This window comes from Cupressus sempervirens, chromosome 7 (assembly GCF_028749045.1).
Source record: "Cupressus sempervirens isolate cs-2001-9-10 chromosome 7, ASM2874904v1, whole genome shotgun sequence".
NCBI classification, from domain to species: domain Eukaryota; kingdom Viridiplantae; phylum Streptophyta; class Pinopsida; order Cupressales; family Cupressaceae; genus Cupressus; species Cupressus sempervirens.
Window position 1 is genome coordinate 701541250 of NC_143124.1, and position 22915 is coordinate 701564164.

A 22915-nucleotide genomic window follows, 5' to 3' on the forward strand; every position below is an offset into this window, starting at 1 on the left:
ACTAGTTCATTCAGACCTTTGTGGACCCATGCCCACACCTTCTCTAGGAGGTTTCCTTTATTACATATCCTTTATTGATGACTTTTCTAGGAAGACTTGGATCTATTTCTTGAAAGTCAAAGAATCAAATGAAGTTCTATCAAAATTAAAAACCTTCAGAGCATTAGTAGAAAATCAGACAAGCAAAAGGATTAAAACATTAAGATCAGACAATGGAGGAGAATATATATCTGACATCTTCAAAAGTTTTTGTAATTCTGTTTGGATTAAGAGGGAGTATACAATACCTTATAATCCTCAACAAAATGGAGTCGCAGAAAGAAAAAATAGAACCATTATTGAAGCTGCAAAAGCTATGTTACATGATCAGAATATGCATGCCTCATTTTGGGCAGAAGCTTCTAAGACTGCAGTATATATTCAAAACAGATGTCCACATTCATTTCTAAAGAAAACCACACCTGAAGAAGTCTTCTCAGGGATCAAACCAGATCTAAGTCATCTTAGAATATTCGGATGTCCAGTATACATTCACATACCCAAAGAAAAGAGGACTAAGCTTGAACCTTCTGGGAAGAGAGGTATATTCATAGGATATTGTGAAAATTCCAAGGGTTATAGAAACTACATTCCTGGACAAAGATCAGTTGAAATAAGTAGAGATGTAACTTTTGAAGAGGATTCTGCTTTAAAACTTTCAACTAGCACAGAAGATGAACCAATCCCTGATGATGAGGAAATTAGACAAACTGAAAATCAGAGGGAGCATACACCTGAAGAGAGAGAACCAAATATAACTAATGGAAAGAAAAGACCATTATGGGCAAGGAAGATGCTTGAAAAAAACAATGTGGAACCAGATGAGATCTCAAAAGAAAACAAGAGAACTCGAAATCAATCATGTTATACTGCTCTTATAACTGAGATAAACAAAATCGAACCATCTACAGCTGTAGAAGCCCTAATGTCACAAGAGTGGAAAGATGCCATGGTAGAAGAATACAATTCCATAATTCAGAACGATGTTTGGGATATTGTTCCTAGGCCTAACGACAAAACAGTTGTATCTTCAAAATGGTTATACAAAATCAAATATGCTGCTGATGGAAGTTTTGAAAAACACAAAGCTAGATTTGTTGCTCGAGGATTCTCCCAAAAAGTTGGCATTGACTATGAAGAAACCTTTGCACCAGTAGCTCGTTACATTTCTGTAAGAACAATTATTGCAATTGCAGCGTCAAAAGGTTGGAAGATTCATCAAATGGATGTAAAAACTGCTTTCCTAAATGGGGTCATTAATGAAGAAGTCTACATAGAACAACCTAAAGGGTTCATCATAAAAGATAAAAATTTATATGTATGTAAACTCAAGAAAGCACTCTATGGTCTCAAATAGGCTCCTCGAGCTTGGTATGAAAGGATAGATAACTACCTTTCCAAACTCGGATACTCAAAAAATGAAGCTGATTCTAACATATACTTCAAAACCACCAGTGATGGAATGGTAATACTTGTTCTCTATGTTGATGACTTGTTGATAACAGGTGATGATAAATTAATTGAAAAATGTAAGCAAGATCTGATAGCTGAATTTGAAATGAAAGATTTAGGGTTACTACATTACTTCTTGGCATTAGAAGTTAATCAGAAAGAAGACTACATTTTCTTACATCAAAGAAAGTATACTCAAGATATTCTGACCAGATTTGGAATAATGGATAGTAAGCCCTTATCTACCCCAATGGAAACAAACTTACACAAGCTAAAAGAAGAAGCATCAAAATCTGAGGACATTGATCCTACTCTCTTCAGACAAATAATTGGATCCCTTATGTATCTTGTGAATTCCAGACCCAATATATGCTATGCTACAAATGTTCTTAGTCACTTCATGTGTAAACCCAAGAAGATCCATCTTATGGCTGCAAAACATATATTAAGATATTTACGAGGATCTATTGGTTTTGGACTAAAATATGACAAGGTTGAGATAAATTTGGAAGGATATACTGATTCAGATTGGGCAGGATGTTCCTCTAACCACAAGAGCACTACAGGTTGTTGCTTCAACCTTGGGTCAGCGATGGTATCTTGGTTCGCAGAAAACAACTAGTTGTTGCCTTAAAATCTACCGAAACCGAGTATGTAGCTGCTTCCATGGGAGCACGTGAAGCAGTTTGGTTAAGAAAACTTCTATTTGGGCTATTTGGAAAACCTCTAAAACCAACTGTGATCCATTGTGATAATCAAAGTTGTATCAAGCTATCGGAAAATCCAATTTTCCACAATCGATCTAAGCATATTGAGACTCCCTATCACTACATAAGAGACATGGTTGGCAGAGATATCATTAAATTGAGTTATATCAATACAAATGAACAGAATGCTGATATTTTCACCAAACCTCTTGCGAAGTTGAAAATTGTGTACTTCGAGAAAAACTTGGTATGATATTGTTGTAAATGAATTTGTTATTCATGAATACAAATTATTTTCTAATTTTTGCTTGCAAGCTTGTATTGTGAAAAGTGACGACTTTTCTTGAGAAAGGTGACGACCTTTCATGTGCTCTGATCCTATGATAAAGTGACGACTTTATTTTAGTTGATCTATTTTCAAACAATGGTTGAAATTGTTGTTATCTTTTGGGCTGAATTTTGCCGGACACATTGATAACCTTCATGGATCTTTTTTTTGGGCAATAGCCGAATACCATGAAAACCCATTGTCTTGAAAGTTTGGGTTATCCTTGTTCTTTGGGCCGGATCCTGCCGGACACAATGATAACCTTCACGGGTCTTTTGGGCGATAGCCGGACACCATGAAAATCCATTATGTTTTTTCTTTTCCTTCTCTCCCTTAGTCTAAAACATAATGTTGATTATATGTTTTTTGTGTAATTCAATTTCCATTGCTAAAGAGGGAGTGTTAAGAATGTTAGCCTATGTGAAATTGAATTTATAATTTCTTGTGATTATTTTCAAACAAACTTTAAACTGATTACGTAATTATATATATTTATATATACATATAATATTATACACACACACACACACACACACACACACATATATATATATAATTTTGATTAGTTTATATAACGTAATCAGTTCATGATTATTCATTGTCAATAGCTCACTATATTGTGATCTGCCGATAACAACATTATTACTCACGTAAGTAAGACCAGTATATTAATACTGTCATTGGCATTATAAACCATTTACCACCGAAGATTATGATATATTATTAATATGTTAAAAGGTCGTGACCTGTCCCAGGTACGTGGGGTGCATATTTAGTTTGATACGTGATTCTTCATCACGTCTCTTCACTGCTCAGGTCACATATATATAATATGATTATAATCTGCAGTAAGAGGTAGATCAATAACAGCGGTAATCTTACCTTCAGACTTGCAGATTATAATACATAAAATCTACATATATCCAGTTCAAGAAACTCATTCTTCAACAGCAATCTAGTAATCAATAACAGTATCTAAACATCTTCAAATTCAAGACTAATAAAATTGAGATTTACACCAATCAAGATCACAACATAACATAAAACTTTACACATACCTTGGTTTTAGCCAATATCATCACGGGTATGGGGTCCTCAACTCTGACCCCACTGGTTCATAGCTCCAGTCCAAAGCCTTTGCAGAGCAAAAGGAAAAGTCCTGTATTTGGAGGGGAGCATTCTGTGGCCTTTCGCATTCAATTTGCTTCAGCAGTATGATCATTTTTCCTTGGCAAACATTTCCTTTGACATCATCGACGATGACAAGTATTCAAAAGTTCTTATCTTTCCTCTGATATTTTTTTATTTTTTATTCATTTTCAACTTAAGATTTGAAGCATAGAGATAATCTTTTAACTATTTAACATTTTATAGATCACTGAATTGTTCATCTCTCTTCCTCATGCAATTATTGGAGAAAAGTCAACAATGGGTTACGTATGCAACGGAATAGACTGAGCCAAAATAGCATATCAGAGAAAAAACATGAAAAAATAGCATAGCATACTTCCTTAACCCAACCTTCCATTTGTTATGAACTCAAATTAACAAGGAGTTTATAAGAGGTCTCAGCATTGATTTCAATCTTCCATTTTTTATAATTAAAGATTGAACTTTTGTTATCTGTAAATCTCTTAGGTTTTAATTTATTCATAATAGATAAATGGTGAGAAATATTTAGCACTTAGGTCTCCAATCTTCACAGAAGTGTCATCTTATACTTAAGCCAGCCATATAGTGCCTAAGTTTGTGATACAATTGGAAGTTAGTTCAAGGACATAAGCTGCAGAAAGCTGAAAAAGATTTCTAATGCCAGCAGCTAATGACCCTGTAGATGTCTTACAACCTGCGTCTTCACCACAAAAAGATCATAGCACTGAATGAAGAACTTCCCCTTGATGAGTTTAGAGCATAGTAATGAGAATCACGGCGATTCACGTGATTCGGCGATTCGATTCAAGCCAAAAGATTTTTTGTGAATCGGTTAATCAAATCAGCAATAAAGGGTTTATGATATAAGTTAATCAATAAATTTCAAGGGTTTTTTTAATTTGCTGATTCACGGCCGATTTGCAATTCGATTCGGCCTTGCCGATTCCGATCCAATTCCAATTCTCATTACTTTGGTTTAGAGTATGAACCAATATCTGACTAGACCACCAAGTATGATGATTTTGTCATTTACAAAGTGTGTCATATATGGGCTGATTGAGCTAATTGTGAGGTAAAGTTTGCAACAATGGGAAAGGAGGAGCAAGCCCATAAAGTGAGAATCGTTGAAATTGTTCAAGATAAGCTTATTGCTACCTCTTACATGGATAGAATGGCAGTAGCTGCCTCTTTGATGTACATAAAATAGTATAATTGAAAAACTAGGACTCTGAAAAAGCTCAGCAACCCAAAACAATTTAAAACTCGGGACCGAAAAGAATTGGGAACAACTCAGTAATAACTTGACAACATTGTCAAACAATATTTTTGGAAAAGTGTGTGTATGCACATTCATATAAAATTAATGCCATAAATTTATTTTAAATTTTTACAGCAATAAATAATTTTAGTAGAATATTATTAAAATCATAACAATGTGTATTTTAATAGTTTTAAAAAATAAACTAATAATTGCTAACGTCTAGTATTTACAATAGGTGGCTTGTTTTTATTTAGTTTTAAGTTTAAAAAAAAACCATCGCTTGATACAATCTATCTTAAGTATCACTCAATGTTGTAACCCTGTAGTGACTGGGTGCAAACAGCAAATATTTTATTGCTCTGCATGCATAAATGGTGAACCTGTCGTTTTCAGTTTTCACAGAAAAGGCAAATGGCAACAGCTGCTCAGTTTTCATGGCACAGCAATGGCAATGTATACAAAATCTTTCTCGTCATAGGTTGTGGTCGTGGCCTTCTTTCCCTCCATTGAAACACAAAATATTAATGTAAACCCTGAATACAAACAGTGTATTATGTATCTGACTTTATTTTTTTTAACCACTAATTTTAATATCAGAATATCACACAACTTTGTGAATTTTTAGCTAAAAAATCTTTGCAATATTTGGAAAATACGGTGCTGATTCAGTGGGCGATATTCTCATTCACAGAAGTGACTCGTGATATCTCGCAATATTTTCACCACAAGGTGCAACATTCTATAGCTTATGTTGGAAGGAGTGGCTCCTCTCAACCATTAGTATATTTTTCATGTATTTTTTTTGTTAATTCCACCTACATGGCTTTCTAAATATATATATTGGGAATAAGAAAACAAGTTTAACATATCAGAGCAACATTTATACACCACCAGCTTTCAAACTTGAAGATCAATTTCGATTATTGCTATTATTTTGTCTTTTGTAAACCTGTGTATGATATATCTAACTGATTAGATTGTGTACATTTGAAATTGAACTGATAATGGAATATAATACTAAAAGAAATCCTAAATTCTCTTATTTTTAAATTTCTTTTATATTTTTGAGAATAGACTAAATGTCCACCAGAGTCCAAGTAAAAATCAGCTTTTCTGCCAAGTCCAAGTCTTAATATTAAAGTATGAAGTCCATTATTCATGCATGACTCCTTGCATCTAATATGTTTCAGTCAATTTAATTTTCAAAAAAATAAATGTAGAAGTTCAATTATGGCCAAAAAATAGCTATTTGAATTTCCTGTAATGTCCCCTCTCTGAAATAGGATATAGTAATAAAAAACAATAAAGTTAAATAGTAAAAAAATTATATTATGATTATAATATTAAAGTTAAATTAAAGTAAATGAATGGTCAAAAGACACGACATGAAGAGTTGTAGCTCCCAAATATAAAAGGGAAAGCATTTATTTGGGGGGAGATCATCAAACAAGGAAGGTAGAAAGAATGGATCATAAAAAATAATTTAGGATAAACAGGAAGACTGGGAAGGAAATAGGAAAGTGATGATGAAGGGTTGTGACTCTTTCAAAGGTGACGATTGTGAAGGGTTGTGAATCTCTCAGAGGGCATTAGCAATGAAAGGTTATGGCTCTTTCAAAGGGTGATGACTATGAAGTTTGTGACCATTCCAAAGGGCAGAGATGATGAAGGGTTGTGACTCCTCTCTTTAAGTTATAAGAGGGAGGACAAATTGAATTAGATAGGGGAGAAAAGAGGAAGGAAATGAAAGGAAGCAGCATTTATTTATAGACTATAACCAGATGTTCAGATCTGATTTGAATGTTAAGGCAAGGAATAAGGAGACGTGACCCTTAAATGGGTATCTCTTTTCAAAGGGATGTCTTCTCAATAAAATATGAAAGTATGCAAGGAATCCAGTCATTGATTTATTCAAGCAGACAAAGGAATTCAAGAATCATTATAGGCAGATCAAATCCTTCAAGCAGATAGAAGTAGTGCACCAATCAGAAAACAAGGAACAATAATCAAAATCAGTAGGGTACAAACAAAAGACACATGCTCAGGATCGACTGTTACTAATCTGCTTCAGACTTCTTATAACCAGTGTCTAATAATTTGAATAATGGCTCTTGTGGTATATCATGGCCTATGCATTATTGTAAATCAATTGTCTTCAATATTATATATGTTTACTATGATTTCATATAGAGGTATGTATCAATAATCTGCTTGTGAACTTCCATTATTATAGAAGGAAGAAGGCATAAGGGAAAGAGGAACAATGAGGATTGCCATCTAGGTAGGGACTTCAGATGGACCTCCATTTTGCTTGCCCCTAGAGCCAAGAGGGCCAAACTTCCACTCTTGGGCTTAGATAAGGGAATCAAGGGACCTTTATTACAAACCTCCCTCAGACTCTATAAAAAAGCTACTAAATCTTAAGAGATGAAGCATGGATAGGGAAAGCAAATACAAGCAGCCCACTAGGTAGGGACCTTGGGTAGATGCCCATGTCACTGGCCATCGGAGCCAAGTGAGCCAACGCTCTGTCTTGGGCTTGGTGTGGGATGGCTTCAGGCAGACACATCATGTTTCTTCTCAATTCTGTTTGCAATGATGCTATAGATATTCTATGAATCTCGTGTTGTGGACTAATCCTAAGAATAATTATATGATTTATACATATGTGCATGTTTCTTATGTTATGATTGTACGATTTGGATCCACGATTGCACTAATTTAAGAAATATTTTGCTTGGTAAGACATAACCCTGACCTAATTTGTTGTAACTGTGATTCTACAGAAAATTAGGAAGGGGCATTACATTTCCCTTGGATTCTATAAGAGGACAAAGATTTGAAATACCTATCATCTCCTCCTTAAGCTTCTCACGCTTCTCTGCCGCTAGTGGCTCTAAACGAATAATTGTCCTTTTTGCCTGTTCATTTGAACCATCTAACTCCAGCACTTTCTTCATATCTGAAGCAACACAGGAGAAAACTGTTAAACTTTCAAATATAGAAGTTAAACACTTGTGTGTAGCATATGTTCTTAAACAAGGTACCTGCAATAGCCTCCTCAAAATGTTCGAGTTTTTCATGGGCCTCTCCCCTTCTAATTAGTGCCTTCATGTATTGTGGATTTAAATCCAGTGCTTTTGTACTCTCCTTTATTGTTTCCTCATATTTATTCTGCAGTCACATTCAGTAAATTTGAACAGTTAAATCATATTTATCCTTCAAATACATGATATTGGGAAGAACTAATCCTATACAACTCAAACTACCATGACTGCATAAGTTGACAGAATCCTTGATGTACTATATATCGTCATATTGTCAAATACTAAATACTAGAATAGTGAATAACACAAGAAACAAGTTACATGACATGTTTACGCCTTGCAATAATATACCCTCCACCTTCAAAGTTGATGATTAGAAACTAGTAATCCATTTTGATTGTATTTCTGCAAATGCAATTCTATCCTGTCAACTCCTCTAGCTATGCTTACAGATGCACTTTTCATAAAGATGCCAATTAACTCTTGTCAATTTTAAACTGTTTTAGGTTCTAATCACACCTCAAGATTGCACAAGCAATGTTCTGAAATTTTCTTTTCCAACCTATAAATCCCTTGCAAGAACCATACAAATTTTCTTTATCTGCAATCTCATGTTATGTAAAATTAGTATTGTCTGATATTTCTGGTCCACATTTCCTAAAATCTGTTTTAGACTTTCAGCAGTTGCACCACATCACTAATACTAGTTTGCTGAACTGTTCATTTCCTCTACTGATTAAAAGAACTTAATTAGATTTTTCTTTGCTCTTAATAGCAGTACTTATACAATATTGCTTCAATCATTTAAATTAAGATAGATATATTCAATACTATTAGATTTGTGCTTTTGAACTTAAAAATTGCCATCTGCACATGAAGCAAACTCAATTCCAGCCATGTACATATAACGGTTCCTTAGCAAACCGAATCAGCCAATTCATAAACTATAAGATGTCATGAATATACAATGCCATAAAAACCTATGAAATTGTCTTGTGCCACACAGTGCCAGTTCATATGCAAAACCATTCTTTTAAAAACAAAAGCAACAACTTTACAGTTTACACTTGCATCCCATATCTAATTTAGTTAGTGGATTTGTACACCTATGTATGAAGATTTTGAAAGGGTTACTTTGATATGCTAAAATAACATGAAGGAAACACGATTCCTTGCATGTCAAAGAACAAAAAAACTACCATCTTAATGTCACTCACTGCAAAAATGAGCATCATGTTGTATAATGCATTCAATGGTTTACATACATGGATTATTCCAGATTGTGTGCATCTCAAAATAGCTTTAAAAATATTACTAACAATCTGAATCTAAGTCCCAAAGAAGATCCAACATATATTATCCATACTAATGTGCTGCAATTGTGACCATAGCAGAGTGGTCAAAAAATGCTTTTAGGATTTTCTTCTGACCTAATAGGCTAGTTCTTTAGCAAATAAAATCAATCTTGACATAATATTATCGTGCAATTTGTCATATATGGTGTTTGAGTTTCAGGCTGCTTGTTCTGATAAGCCTTCTTGGTTTGATTATTTTTGTCACTTGCAAGTTGCAACTAAGCTTTATCCTCCTGTTGTCAAATGGAGCTTTGCATTCAATGCCCTACTATACATTCAAACAAAAAACATCTAGTTTAACTGCCTATTAGTAACTGAAACTTTATAATCATATCATCTGCAAATTTTTTGGATCTTCTTGCATTCTGAGCGCTTGATAATTATTTTAAACTTCTAGAGGAACTCCAATAGAAAAAGGCACCACAAACAACAAAAACTCCTAGACATCACACACAGGCCTTGAAAACACTTCTTTGAAAACAACACCTGTGCCAATTTCTCTAGCAACTCTATCAGGCAACTATTATATGAGATATCTTGGGCTCTAAGAATTACTACCTTGGACGATCAAACCACCTCTTTTTTAAAATTAATAATCTATTAAGTATTACCAAAAGCCAAAAAAGGCTACAATATGGATGTGTCAAATAGACCACGTCATACCCACAACAAGATAGATAAACAATTATAATCCCATCAAATTCATAAAAAAGAATCAACAATATGTTGTCAGATCTCAACAGGCATATCATATCAGCACTCAGCACAATCACAAGAGCAGGGAATGTCTTGACTACAAAGCAATAAGCTGCAATAATTAAACACATTCTAACAACCATATAGTAATCCATATATTTTACTCCCTTCAGCACTTCAAATTGTCGCTTGCTTTGTAATCATCAGATTCAAAAGTGTCTATAGGTGGAGAGACAGAATCCCTGCTATTATTAAATATAGATCAGATTTAGATTGTAGAAAAAAATTTAATTTTATTTCAAAATGTATGTTAATCTCAATTTCACAATAGTGCAACTACAATAAGACTCAATATGATTTATTCTTGATTTATAATGTTCTTAATGTCAGTAATAATATAATGTTGCAGAACTATGATGAAAGAACAAATTGATCTTAAGTATAATAATTTTCTGCCACTTCAGAGGGTATATATTATATTGCTGCTGTATCTTGTAATTGCACTATATAATTCTGTATTTTTCAAGACTCATTGCCGTTCAATATAAATATAATGTAGTGGAGACATGTCTCTATGCGAGGCATGTCTCAACCACAATAGTGGTGCTGAATCATAAAATATGTTTCGCTGCTTTATACTGATTATGTATTATCACAGTTTATTAATGCGATGTGTAATAAGCAAAGTCAATGATATGCATCAACTGATATGAAAGATAAAGTCAATACTCATTATCAACGACAATGTAAGATATAGTAACTTGATACAAATGCACAGAATGACAATCTTTATTGATTACACATAATCGATACAGTAATGATCTACTCAATTAAGATAGTCGATACTCAATATTGGCACAAGTTATGATATAGTATTAACCAAATGATTACTAATTTTTAATTTAACAACACACACACACACACACACACACAAGTTATGATATAGTATTAACCAAATGATTAGTAATTTTTAATTTAACAACACACAAACACAGAGAAGTGTTAACTTAAGAATTACTAATAATGTATTATGTTAACAACACTCATAAGAAATTTTGAGTATAATACAGGAGGACATATTAAATGTTCAAGGCCGATTTCATCGATTGGAGTAATCCAACCGAAGCTACAAATCATTAACACTCCCTCTTAGCTAGGGAGGATGATTACTATCTAGATGAGAACACAATAAATCAGCATAAGAGTTGTAAAGATATCATCTCAATATGATATCAAAAGTTATGGCATGTCCACAGATATCAGATCTCATGATATCCACCATAACAATATTACCTCATAATAATATAGGGAGAAATGGCATGTCCACGAATATCAGGTCACATGGTATTCACCATACTCACAATATCCATTATGGTATGTGCACAGGCATCATGTCTTATGATGCCTACCATAAGGATATCTGCTTGTGGCATATCCACGGATATTATAACACACAATATCCACCATGAAGTATCTCAGTAAAATAACTTATTGAAGCTATCCATAAATATCAATTCTTATGGTATCTACCACTTAGTTAATTTACTTAAGAGATATGAATTATCATGACATATCCACAAAGATCAATTTACATGATATCCATCATGATAGTAAGATTTGATTATTGTAAGGTTGTCACCACACAATAACAACCAAAAATTACATGTGTTCGTCATTGAAAAGTTGTCACCTTTCAATGATGTTCAAAGGTGCCCATCAAGTCATGAATCAAACACATGACAAAAGAGTCTACACTCTTAAACATCTTTTAGAATATATTAATATTGATGAGACTCAATCTCAATTCAGATTACATTTTTATCATGCCAAGCTTAACTCTAAAATATTTCACATATGTTTTAGAGAGAGGCTTGGTGAGAATGTTTGTTGTTTGTTCATTTGTGTTAGTATATCGCAACTACATAAAATTCCTCTAACATGATAGTAGGGAATTTCAGTATGCTTTGACCTGCCATAAAATACTAGATTTGTTGAAAACTTGAAAGCTTTATACAACTTTGGTTATCACAGTGAATGATAGTGGGGTCCAAGGATTGTCCAAACAGTCCCAGAAGTAGTTTTCTCAACTAGACAACTTCTTGAGCTCCCCATGATGTTGTGACATATTCGGCTTCTGTGGAATTTTGTGCTACTGAAGATTGCTTCCTACTAAACCAAGAGATCTAGCTGATCCTAGATGCTCTTACAATCAACTATGCTCCTTGCCCAATCTGAGTCAATATATCCATGTAGATTTAAGTCATTATTATATCTTAAGCCATTTTTGAATGTGCCTCATAAGTATCTCAGAATGTGTTTTACTGCAACTAAGTGTAACTCTTGGTTCACACAAGAACTAACGGAGTTCATTTGTTGCATAAAAAATATCTGGAATGGTGTTGACCAAGTACATCAAGGATCCAATCATCTATCAGTAGAGTGTGAAATCTGTTGCTTTTGAGTTGGTTGTTGCTTCTTTAAGCTTATGTAGATTTGTCTCTATAGATGTCGACATTGGTTTACAATCCATCCAGAACCTTTTCAAAATATCAATAGCATATTTTCCTTGATTTAGGATAATACCATCATCCTGTTGCCATACTTCTAAACCAAGAAAATAGTGTAGAAGACCCAAGTCCATATCAAATTCAGACGCTAGATCTTGTTTACGGTTAGTGATGAGAAGATTGTCTTCTCCTGTAATTAGTAGTCATCAACATAAAGAATGAAAATCAACATGTAACCATTTATTACCTTGAAGTAAAGGTTCAGATCTGCATCATTTTTAGAATACCCTAGTCCTCAAAGATAGTTGTCCATCCTCTAATACCAGGCTCGAGGAGCTTGTTTAAGACCATATAGGGCTTTCTTTAATCTGCAAACATGAGAACCACTATTATGGACAACAAATCCTTCAAGTTACTCTAGGTAGACTTCCTCTTCTATTATACCAATAAGAAAAGAAGTCTTCACATCCTTTTGATGCGGCAATAGCAATCAGGGTCTTGACAGTGTTATATTGAGCAAATGGAGGAAAAGTTTCTTCATAGTCAATTCCTTTCTTTTGAGAAAAGCCTCTGGCAACAAATATTGCTTCATACTTTTTAATATTGTCGTCTACAGCATGTTTGATTTTGATGAAGTCATTTAGATGAAACCATTGATTTATCCTTTGGTCTAGGTACAATGTCCCACACATCATTTTAAATAATAGATTGATATTCTTTTGTCATTGCATCTTTCCAAACTTGATGTTTAGGAGCTTCCTCGACATTAAAAGGTTTTAATTTGATAATTTCACTCATAAAGGCAACATAATTGGAGTACCTATGAGGTCTTTTTCTTTCTCTGAAAGTTCCTTTTGGGGTTGCATAACTTTCAGCTTCTTGAATCATCTTTCAATATCCATTTCACGAGCATCTTTGGATCTTTTAAATGCAATATAATCTTCAAAAATTACATCTCTTCTTAGCTCAATTAATTATTGTCCAAGGATGTAAATCCTATAGGCTTTACATGTTTCATTGTAGCCAACAAATATTCCCTTTTCCCTAAGGGTTCTAGTTTGGATCTCTTTTCTTTGGGTACGTGAATATAAATGGGACAGCCAAAGATCCTTAAGTGGCTTATATCAAGTTTTATTTTTGTAAATGCTTCTTCACGGATTTTGCTATCCAAATGGGAGTGGGGATATCTATTTTGAATGTAAACTGCAATATTAGCGGCTTCAGCCCAAAGGGAGGTATTAAGGTTTTGGTTATGCATCATGGTTTGGCTGCTTCAACAATTGTCCTATTTGTCCTTTATGCCACCCCATTTTGTTGAGGGTTGTAAAGAATGGTAAACTCCCTCTTAATCTCAACATTATTTGAAAAAGGTTTTGAATTTATTAGAGATGTATTCCCCTCATTATCTAATCTTAGGACTTTGATTCTTTTACCAAATATATTTTCTACTAGAGCCTTGAATTCTTTTAATCTCATAAGGACCTCATCCGACTTTTTAAACTTCAGAAAATATATCCATGTTTTCCTAGAATAGTCATTTACAAAAAATAACATAGTACAAAAATCCTCCTAAGTAAGTTACTACCATAGGTCCACATAGATCTGAATGAACAAATTCTAATACATCTTTAGATCTATTTTCACTACCATGAAATATGCCTTTGGTGTTCTTTCCCAAAGCACACCCTTTGCAAGTTCCCTCCTATTGTTGTTTTAGGTAAACATGTTACCATTTTCTCCATTGAACGAAGAGCACGAAAGTGAAGATGTCCAAGTCTTCTATCCAAATCTCACATGTATTTGAGGTTTCATGAATTGAGACTTGAGAAGGAAAGATGCAAAGTTTATATACGCATCCATGTCGAATTCCTATAGTGTGAGCTCTGTTGGTGTTTGAATTCTTCGACCAAGCTAGAACTTTACCATCCATGAAAGTAATTCGATATCCTTTGTCTTCAAAGGCTGAAATGGAAATCAACTTACGTTTGATACTTGCTACAAATAATACACCTGCCAACTTGAGAGAGATGCCTGATGTAATTGTATAGTGCAAGTTCCAACTACTTTCATAGGATAATTAGAATCATCCCCAATGTGACTTCCTCGTTTAAGTCTTCCACTAGGCTATCTAAGTGTTCCTCAAATCCTTTTATGTGACAAGATGCTCCATTGTCTATGACCCAAGTATTAAGGTTGGTAATTACTTGACATGATAGGGCTGAATAAAAAACAAGTCTTTCAGAGTCCTTATCCGAGCTCACTCTGCTCACTTCAGCTATGGAAGCTTGAGGTTTAGGCCTGGCTGGACACTTCATTACAAGATGACCAAATTTGTCACATCTAAACCACTATACTTTACATAACTCCCTCCTTTTGAATGAGTGTTTTCCACTTGAATCCTTTCCTTTCTTCCTCTTGAATTTACTTTTCTTTCCTTTTTTGTGAGAATGCAAGTTTAGGACTTGAATATCTTCATTTTGAGACTTTAACCCAATTCCTCTATAGTAACAAGCCTAGACTATAATGCCCCACCAGGGAACTCGGAAGGACAAGGATAAAAGCTACTAAGTTTAGTGAAACATATTTTTTTATTGATTTAATTTTGCTTTCTTTGTTTACCTAACTTTAGATGTAAGAGTCCTAACAGGTTCCCTAAGGTCATTCTTTAACAACAGTATCTAGTTTCTAATTCTTAAGGTTTAATTCAAATTAACAAATAGCTCATAACTATAGATAACTTGAATCTTTGTTCACTTGTTTGTCATTTAATTATTAAAATTTAATTACTTATACAATAAAAGTGTCTTTGACTAAACTTTACATATATTTTTACCCGATTATCTTTTCTTAGTTTGTTCAGCATTTACCTCAATTTCTATTAATTCTATTATAGAAATTGAGGATAAGAACAACCACTTTCTAACTTAGATCTCAAGTATAACTTAGTCACTTTTATCTATGTTAATATAGTCATCCTTATCGGAGTTAGGTTAAGAGACCAAATTTAGTTAGTCTTTCCTATTCATTTTGATTACTGATTTCCAAGTGATGTATACAACTTCAACTTAATTCTTTTACCATTTCCAATTTAGAAACTAATGTTCAAGGCCTTGTAAATTAATTGCATTTATTTAAAGATATATTCTAATGATTCATTAAGTAGGTTTAAGCTTTTAACTATACATGTTTACTAACTACATCTCATTCACTAATTGCTTTTATTCTACCATTTTCTTTATGAGATCTTTTTGGTAAGGCACAAGATTCTTCATAACATATTATTAATACCATCACTTTCTCATAAATGTAAGAATTATAAATGTCAAAACATCATCACTGCTTCATCAACTTTCTGAAATAATACAACATGTTCACATTTCCCTTTATTACTCCTCGAGATACCCCTTCTCCCTTTTACATAGCTTTTCAATTCATAATACATATAAATATAATCTTAAAACCACTTTCAAGAGTTCATATTACGATACATCGCAAAGATTTGTTCCAAAAGAATGCATCATTAAGACTTCAAAATCCCAAAAGATAATCTTCCACAACTACTCGACAAAGACCCACATAGAGCCATCCATGAAACACGAACCGTGCCTCAGAAATATTTGACAACCCAACTGTGTGGAACCATAAATGGTCTACTCCCCTAAGCTAGGAGATGAGGCCATGATCCACGTGGGTTCTAAGGAAATATAAGGTATAGGGTTCACCCAACCAAACATTCAACACACAAGGTAAAACATTCACACGGTCTTCCAGAGGCAACAAAACTAGAGTGAGGGCTTAGAATGCAACTAGGTGAGTGTCATCACATACCCCTCGATTGTTGGGATTAAGCTCTTGAACCTTTCTCACCTTGCCGCATCTAGGCCTTATACAAAATGATATATGGTCCCATTACTCCAATAGGGTATATGCGGCCTTATCACACTTTCCTTAATGTTGGGATCAACCTCCTCAACCTTTGTCACCCTGTTGCATCCAAGCCTTATATAGAATGACATGTGGTCCCAGTACTCTAACAGGATAAGTGTGTCTCAAAAATCTCTTATCTTGATTAATGTGTTAACCCAAACCCCTAATAACCCATTTGTTTAATTAATGTTTTCAATTGATTATGAACTCACATGTAGAGCCAGCCTATTTAGGACCTTGGTCTCTACTACATAGGATCCTCAAGAGACCGAGTCCCAACACCTATGATGAGTCACTCACCTAGGACACTTAACCCTATTCCACAATATTTTCACCAAGAACATTAACAGAAAACCTATTAAGTATCACATTCTTACGTTCACCCCAAAATATTTACATTACCATCTAGGGTATTCAAGCCACAACTAGGAGACAACAACTCATTACAAAACTTAATGGTTTGAGAACACCATAAGATGATAAATATATCACATAAAAATCCAATTTCCATCATTAATACATATGAAAACATTCAAAAGAAACATACAATATCACTTCAAGACTAACACATAGGATCTAAGAGCCTCTGGTGACCATGGGAAGTCCTAGGGCTTATAAGAATAGTGACATAAGACCCACTATGATCAACAAGGAAAATATATATTTAAAACATGTGTTGATGTTTGGTAGCTTCAGTCGGTTAAACCTGAGACTATAGTATATATATATATATATATATATATATATATATATATATATATATATATATATATATATATATATATATATATATATATATATATATATATATATGTGTGTGAGATATTATATTTAATTTGTTATTTTATTAATTATAATGGATAGACATGTCTCTCCATATGTCATTCGCAATATATATAAGAGGATATTGATGCATTTGAAAAGCATATACCAAAATGGCAATGCAATTACATCTGCAATCGATCCTAAGAAATCAGCATGGTATCAGAGCCTAGTTGCAGATGTAAATCGAATGAAGACTAGAGAAAGGGCACAGATACGACCCATACTTATGTTGCAGATACAACTTGTACTTTTGAAGCATATACTTTTACGGCTCACCAAAATAACTCTCAGCTTCAGAGGGATCCTCTCTGAATGGTGGTTGGAGCCTACATGTTGAGGAAGAGACGAAACCTCAATGAATACACAACTAGATGAACGGTTTCATGACTGAGATTAGAAACGATGAATGGACTCCAAATTTTGTAGAAGAGACGCCGTTTGCAAGTTCGAGTCACCCATTTGGGCCATGCTCTATTTGGGTACCAGAGCAGAGTACGTAGAATGACATTAGGCTATGATGGTGTACATAAGAATCTTCAGAATAACCACTCATCGTAATACATCGTGCATGGAAATTGCTTAAAGGTGAGTTTGGAAGTTACAATGTGGTGAGGAACTCTAAATGGTTCACTCTCTTATGTAAGACCAGGCATGATCCAAGTGGCCAAGTAATGCCGCTTCTAAATTTCTTATGTACTACACAACTCAGCATGCTCATAGTGCCACCCTTCATAGTAGTTGGTCACCTCAAAATTATCAAACCTCTCCTAAACCTTGGCAGATGAAATAAAGATCATAGAACTATCGCGAGAAGCTAAGGATTGGGTAAGTCAATTATCCCTACAGCACACATCACCCATGGATATGAGAAAAATGAAGATGAATTGTGCCTCACCTTGATCACGAGAAATTAATTCCACAAAAGATTGGTTGTTGCTTACTTGGATAAATAAGGAGATTAGTACATGGATAGTACAAGACCATATAATAAACACTGAAGTTTGGGGCGGATCACCAAAAATCGAGCAAGAGGAACAAAATGACAAGTGGTAATTTCCTCAAGGATGCCAATCTCGGTCAACCCGGAAAGATAGGCTTTACCTCGTACATATTAGGGTGCTCGATTTGCATATGATATAAGATATATCCTTATTGGTTAAAGTACAAGTATATTAGATGTAGTTAACTCAAATCATATATATATATAGGATTAAAATTAATTATGAATTAAGTATAGTATCAAGTTTTAATGTTCTTATTATTATTGAGAATAATTATTAAAGGTATTTTTATTATTATTATTATAAGAATTATGTGCCTTGATCTTTTCCTCGAAGAATGTTATTGTACGAAAAGGAAGATTGATTTCAAATTCGGAGGGAGATTGGTATTCAAAAGGAGCCTGACATTTCAATAAATGCAACATTGAAAGAGAGGGAGCAGACAGAGGAGATGATTTCGTTAATCTTCAGTGATCTTGGATGTATTGATTAAAAAGGACTAGACCATATTGAAGATGGATTCTCCAGTAATTAATAAAATTATAGCAGTCAAGAGGATTGTGATTCTATTCCTCAGAAATATATGGGCCTACCTGTGTATATCATGAGGAAGTGACAACTTCCAAATGATTATCACTTGTATTTGCAGAAGTCATTGAAAGGTGATGATCTTTCAATTACTTAATCTATTATGATGGATATCTTATGATGTCTATGTAGATCATGATAGATTATACTTTGCATGGTGGATGTTTATATGGTACACATTATGAGAATGTGAGTGAACATACCTTATAAACACTTTGAGTACATGGTGAATGGTATGCAAATTCATGTTCAGGAGGCCATTACACAGAGTACTTGGTGAATGTCAAATAAGTTGACTTTATGAGGCCATTACTCACAGTACTTGGTGAATATCTTGCAACTTGACATTTAGGAGGCCATTACTCAAACGCACCTAGTGAATGTCAAAAGAGTTGGCATCCTAATATCAAATGAGTTGATATTCAAAGTCAAATGAGTTGACTTTCAAATGTTAAATGAGTTGACATGTACTAAATGAGTTGGCATTCAATAAAACAGGATATCAAATGAGTTGAAATTCTAGAAACCATTTTTTACATTGAGGTAATATGTTGTTCATGTTCTTGTTTATCCTCCCTAGCTAAGAGGGAGTGTTGATGTTTGGTAGCTTCAGTCGGTTAAACCTATGAGACTATAGTGTATATATATATATATATATGAGATATTATATTTAATTTGTTATTTTATTAATTATAATGGATAGACATGTCTCATGAGGAGACATGTCTCTCCATGTGTCATTCGCAATATATATAAGAGGATATTGATGCATTTGAAAAGCATATACCAAAATGGCAATGCAATTACATCTGTAATCGATCCTAAGAAATCAACAATATGAAGCATTTACTCTTATATAAATATATCTAAGTAAGGTGGGATACATAAGAAACTCATTTACCTTAATGGTAACTTGGGGCTCCCTCACAAACAAAAGGTCTCAGATTCCACCCCTCATACTAACATGATAAAGAATGTGAGAGCAATGGAAAAGAGAAAGTAGGATTGCTGGTTGCAACGGCTACAATAAATGCAACCATCCTAGTTGCCTATAAATATGAGTTTTCCCAAGAATGGAATGGGAAGGGAGCAGCCAGAAGATCAAACAAGAGAATCCACTTAGAGGAGAGTTACATACGAGGATTTACTTTGTTTAGCGCTCAGGAAGGGTTCAGCTGATCCCTAGTCTTACATCAGATCCAAGGTAGGTGTGAAGCCTCACCCTGGCCCATCATAGTATAGCATAGTAGTTTATTTACATTTTAGATACTTTATATTTTTAGACCTTGTTAGATGTTGGACTTATTTTGGATTGTTATTTAGACTATTTGATACTATGGTACACTTTATTTTTACGGTGATTATTTATGATGTTAGAACTTATTGATGATGCTTGATGATTATTTATATTCATGTACTTCGTTGATTATTTTATTGAGGAGTATGAAATTATGTTTGAATGCAAGGGTTAGATGGATTATATATTTGACAGTCATGAAATGTTGCAAATGGTCGTATCATGTTTAGTTTGATTATGTTATATATGCACACAATGGTTTAGAAATGGAAAAATATTATTTGAATTTCGATTGAGAAATGCTTTATGTTTTGATTCAATTATGAATATAAAATTGATTTAGGATTTATATATGCATATGATTTATTTATCTTGGACTATTGATATGTGGTTTGAGTGTGCAGGAAATAACCATGGTAAAACGGAGAATGAAGACTATACCTTTGTATTAACTGAGAATGCCAAAGTTAGATCTAATGAAGAGATCTTAACCTCGTTGTTAAGTATTTTACTTTGTGAACGCAATGTGAATGAGTGTTTTAGATTAGATTCATTTTGTCAAAATTGATTTGCAACTCGTAATGTTAAGTGTATATTTATAGCGTCACTTGGCACTTGTGTTGTTATGTGTTTAACATATTTACACCACCCTAGGGGACGGGGGGACAAGTTTCCAAGATTAGGGGACAGAGTGGCCTTAATTTGGGGACAGTGGGGGGACGACGGCGGGGGACCAAGGGAGTCGTATATACTATACATATGGTACTTAAAATGCTAGTTATGATAAGATGTATTGCAATATAAGATATAAAGATGTAAAAGAGTAAATACTTCAACATTGCATTAAAATGGAACCTTGAACATTGAGCATAAATAGTCAAATCAGCAATTAGTTAACATCGGGACGTCCCCTCATCCTTGATGGAGGTGGTGGAATCTAGTGGCGTCGTTGGGGACGGGGGAACAGAGTCCCCAAGTCTTTGGTGCATCCAAGTCCCCAGTGCGTGGCACAAAAGGGGGGGTGTTGCGTCCTCATGTTACTATGGTGTTTAAGTGGCAAGTCAGATCGAGATATTGGCAAAAGACACCCAACCTAAATTTTAACCAATTAGAAATGTTTAAGTTATATCCTATTGCATAATATTGTCTAATGAAGGCTCTAATTAGAATAAATTAGGACTTCAAGTTTAGGGGACTTTAAAGGGCTTTATTAGAGTCCTAGGGTGTTCTTTTAGTGAAACTAAGTTACCTACATGTTAATACTATATGTTAGGGCCTTAATTTTGACTTTACATTAGTTTAAATCAATTTTCTAACCCTTTTAAAATCTCATTTTTCAAGTATTGCAAAAATGGAATAAGTCTTGCCCAACTTTCCACCTTATCTTCAGTAAGTTGGAGTTCCAATCAAATAGGGAAACTTACGTGGAGTTAAAGTGATTGTTCTCTTTCATGATGGAGAAAAAGGAGTATAGTTTCCTATTAAAGGGGAATTTGAAAATAGAGTTATCATTCACCTACTCTCTAGTTTTAGAGATTTTCCGGTTTGGAGATTGCATCAAGGAAGGATAGAGGGTTCTTCTCAAATCACTTCATTTGTTATAGCTTGGAGAAAGGTTGGAGCTTTTGCCATGTTTTAGGAATTATATACTATATTGTTTTTCCTGTATAAGAGTTGTGTAAATCATGTGTATTGTTCATTATCCATGATGTGTTGCTAGGTGTGGATGAATTTCTATTGCCTTCTTTTTACTTTGATTTTGAGAGTATGATGTTATGGGTGCGGAAGGACATCACTCACACTTGGGAGGGCAATGGCCTTAGGGTGAAGGGGTTAGTTGGGCCTTTCCCATAAGTGCAGAGTCTCTTCCCTAGAAGGAAGAGGGATAAGCATGAAGTATGGGCTTCATGTGCCAATACGTTGTCAAAGTTTTGTGAGAGTTGGTATTTCTTTTGTGTGCCTTTTGAAGGCAAATTTGGTTTTCTATATTTGGCTTCTCCTTAGGGTTTTAGGCACACTTTCACCCATTCTATTAGTTGCTAGGGTAACCTATTGTGTAAGTTCAAAAGGGTGTTAAATGTTGTATCCTTTAATTGTTGTATTTGTGTTTGTGCTTGATTGTTACCCAGTTGGTCTTTGTTCTCCAAGCTTGGTGGGTGGTCTCATAGAAACCTAGGTTGAGAGGTGAGGTCTCCATGGTTTTCAATGTTGTTTTCTACAAATTTCATATGGATTTGTGTTGAAGAAAAGTTTGGGAGATTTCATTCTTTGTTGAAGTTATCAAGATGAATTATTATTTGTAAAAGATTTGTATTGTAAAGATCACATGTAGATCTTCATTTATGTATCTTGATTTGTTGTAAAGATTCAAATGTGATTACAATATTAGAAGAGAAAATTCAATGTTGTGAATACATTTTACTTTAAATGTTTCTTTAAAAATGATTAAATATATATAAACACAATTGATATCTTGGGTGTGAATTGTTGCTCGTGCCTCTGAATCAATCCCAAGAAGCTTGTTCCTTGATAGTACATTCTCATTTGTAAACAACATCCTAAACATAAAAGCCAGAGACGACTATTAAATGTTTTCATCACTTAACTATTGCTTCAATTCAAGCTATGTAGAAGATGCAAAGGGAAATATATTAGCATTGAATAGTTATGTATGCGTGTGTGTGTCTTGTTCAAATTTTTGTGCATGACAGTAGGCTTTTATCCTAATAGTTT

General features: G+C 34.0%; 1 protein-coding gene across 1 annotated transcript in view; it reads right to left on the minus strand.

Moving 5' to 3' along the window:
* The window catches only part of LOC149549145 (uncharacterized), a 115904-nt gene that overhangs the window by 43650 nt on the left and 49339 nt on the right, over window positions 1-22915 (minus strand). The window contains exons 3-4 of the mRNA XM_089792572.1: window positions 7987-8113; window positions 7788-7901 (exon numbers count right to left, since the gene is read on the minus strand). Of these exons, the coding sequence (XP_089648698.1) occupies window positions 7788-7901; window positions 7987-8113 (241 nt within the window). The remainder of the gene's footprint in view (window positions 1-7787; window positions 7902-7986; window positions 8114-22915) is intronic.